At 38.5% G+C, this 2,902-nt stretch overlaps 1 protein-coding gene across 1 annotated transcript; it reads left to right on the top strand.

Moving 5' to 3' along the window:
- The first annotated feature begins 1,087 nt into the window (after positions 1–1,087).
- LOC145568773 (protein FAR1-RELATED SEQUENCE 3-like) lies at positions 1,088–2,471 on the top strand. The gene is made up of 2 exons (XM_081628183.1): positions 1,088–1,404; positions 2,057–2,471. Exons 1-2 carry the CDS (start codon positions 1,088–1,090, stop codon positions 2,469–2,471), a joined length of 732 nt encoding a protein of 243 aa, XP_081484309.1.
- Positions 2,472–2,902: the final 431 nt, after the last annotated feature.

Genomic DNA, 2,902 nt, shown 5'->3' on the forward strand with positions numbered 1-2,902 from the left:
ATTTAGTTATATAGAATTTGCATTTATATTTGCAAAAATTTTTTTCAAGTAGTATTATTTGGAATTGGTCTGATTTGGTTAAATGGTTTAGTGCATTATTTTAATATTCTGTTCTGTTTCTTTAACTGTAATCAGTAAATAAACTGAAGTGCTTTGTCCTTTCTTCACATTCCAGTACTTTGTAGGTTTTGATAAAAAAAATCATTAAATAATGGAAGAGAACACTTATGGATCGACTGAGATTGAGGAGGCAGGTCATGAAAGCATGAGTAATCCATATTCAGACACTGTTGTTCCAATTTCAGACAGTCTTGTTCCATTGTCAGGCAGTCTTGTTCCATTGTCAGACAGTCTTGTTCTTGTGGTGGCTGTTGAGGTAGGGGCATCTGTAGATTGTGTTCTTAATTCTCTGTTGACTCCAATGAAGACCATAGAGACTCAGGAAAAAATTGTGTCAACGAATAAGGCTTCTGTGTACACTACAATTGAAAGTCCTAAAGTTGGTATGGTGTTTAAATCAATGCAAGAGGTTGAGTCCTATTATAAACAGTATGCCGAGCAAATAGGATTTGGTGTTACTAGGGCTCAAGGATATACATCCAAGAAGGATAAGGAGAGGCGGGGAGTAAATTGGAGGTGTGAATGTTGGGTTCATCCAGATTCTAGGGCTAGAAGGGAAGTGAACAAGAGGGCAAAGTGTATGGATGTTAGTGGGACAGGTGGCATAGTGGACGGAGTCATTGGGGAGGATGAACTTGCTCGCTGTAAAAGGACATCAAAGAAATGTTTGTGCAAGGCCAAAATATATGCTAGTGTGAATCAAGAGGCTTATGGGTATTGAGAAAGGTTGTCTTGGACCATGTGCACAAAGTTTCCCCTACTAAGTCCAAGTTAGGGAAGGAATATCGTATGAACAAGTTGACAACCAATGTTAGAAAGAAGTTGATATACTACTATGATGAAGGTGTTCCAGTTACTCAAATTCATGGTTTCTTGGGACTGGACAAAAGTGTTGATATCAACCCTACAGTTAAGGATTTACAACAAGAAGTCTACAAAGAGAGGAGGGCTAGGTTGAAGGTTGAATATGGCAGGTGGTGATTGTGCTGCTATGATGGAGTATTTTGAAAAGATGCAAGCTGATAATTCTAATTTCTATCACACACACCGCTGTGATGAAGATGGTCGTATGAAAGATGTGATGTGGGTGGATGCTCGAAGTAGAGCGGCTTTCGAGTACTTTGGAGATGTGGTGTGCATGGATGTCACTTATCTTACAAACGAGTTTGAGCTTCCTTTTGTGAATATTGTGGGTGTGAATCACCATGGACAATCTATTTTGTTGGGTTGTGCTCTAGTGTCTCATGAAGATACAGACACGTATTCATGGTTCATTCGTCAATGGTTGGCTTGCATGCGGAACAACCCACCTGATGCAATCCTAACTAATTAAGCACCTGCTATTCGCAAGGCACTATCCTTAGAGATGCCTACAGCTCGTCACAGATGGTGCATTTGGCATGTAATGCGTAAAATTCTTGAGAAGCTCGGGAATTATGATGGGTAAATTATGACCTTTTTTTTGTTATTTCTCACCATGTTATAGTATTATGCTTTCGGTCACTGAATTCTTAGAACTCTTTATTTCTTTTTATGGGATGCTCATTCAGTCTTTGAACTTGCAAGTCTATGCATGATTCCATTAAATTTTATATCATAAACATCCACTAGGTGAACATTATATATTTAACTGTTTGTGTAGGCTCTCATGGATGTTATTTAAACAAAGCATTGTTGCTGTTAAATGCTATGTTTGGATTTTTGTTTTGTACTTTTTTTGTCCCCACTTTGTTGGACTCTGCATACACCATGTTGGATACTTGTGTCTTCTGTTAAATCGATGTAGTTATGTGTATTATGTATTTCTACTGTGATAGTAATTTTAACTCCTCTTCTGCTACCCTTATCTTGCATGTGTGATCCACTGGTTTTTGAATAATGTTTTCCTAATGCTTTTACACCTAATGATTATTCTATCTTCACCAAATGGATTCAGCTACAAGGACTTTAAAAGCCCCCTGAAGAATCTTATTTATGAGAGTTTTACAACAGAGGAATTTGAGAGTAGATGGAACTCACTCATCATTGAACATAACTTGTTGGAAAATGATTGGTTATCTGACCTTTACAATGAGAGGCATATGTGGATTCCGGCCTTCATGAAAGAGCATTTCTGGGCGATAATGAAAACGACTCAACGTGTTGAAAGTATTAATAGCTTCTTTGACGGTTTCGTCAATAGGAAAACAATGTTACATGAGTTCCCTATGAAGTATAATAGGGCCATGACAAAGAGGGTAAAGGACGAAACTGATGCGGATGCTAGGTGTTCTAAGTACGTACGTCGTCTAGTAAGTGGGTTTAAGGTGGAGAAGCTATTTCAGAAGATTTATACTAACACAAAATTTTAAGAGATTCAAACGGAGTGCGCACGTATGATGTATGTTTACCCTAGGGATGAGCAAGTTCTAGGAGACATTGTGGTCCAGTATTTGTTGGAGGATCGGGTTTGGATTATTCCCGAAGGATCTAAGTAGGAAAAAATAACCGACCGCCGTAGTTTCTACAGTGTGACCTACAATTCAGAAACGAAGGATGTTTCTTGTGATTGTCGGAAGTTTGAATTTTTTGGAATACTGTGCAAGCATTTCATTCGTGTGTTAGACCAAAACCATGTTTTTGAGATTCCAGAAAAGTACATTCTAGACAGGTGGAGAAAGGATGTAGTCAGAGGGCACACACGAGTTAAGGGGTGTCTATACATATGGCACGTTTGATTTGCCACTATATTCACCCATATGCAGTGTACGGATCTTCATACACTACTTGTGATGGGGGCATG

Source organism: Chenopodium album, chromosome 2 (assembly GCF_948465745.1).
Source record: "Chenopodium album chromosome 2, dcCheAlbu1.1, whole genome shotgun sequence".
NCBI classification, from domain to species: Eukaryota; Viridiplantae; Streptophyta; class Magnoliopsida; order Caryophyllales; family Amaranthaceae; genus Chenopodium; species Chenopodium album.

Bases quoted from the DNA above. Each gene is read 5' to 3' on its own strand.
- LOC145568773 (XM_081628183.1), top strand. From the start codon at position 1,088: ATGGCAGGTGGTGATTGTGCTGCTATGATGGAGTATTTTGAAAAGATG. The intron at 1,405-2,056 runs GTTGGCTTGCAT...AAATGGATTCAG, and splicing joins TCATGGTTCATTCGTCAATG to CTACAAGGACTTTAAAAGCC.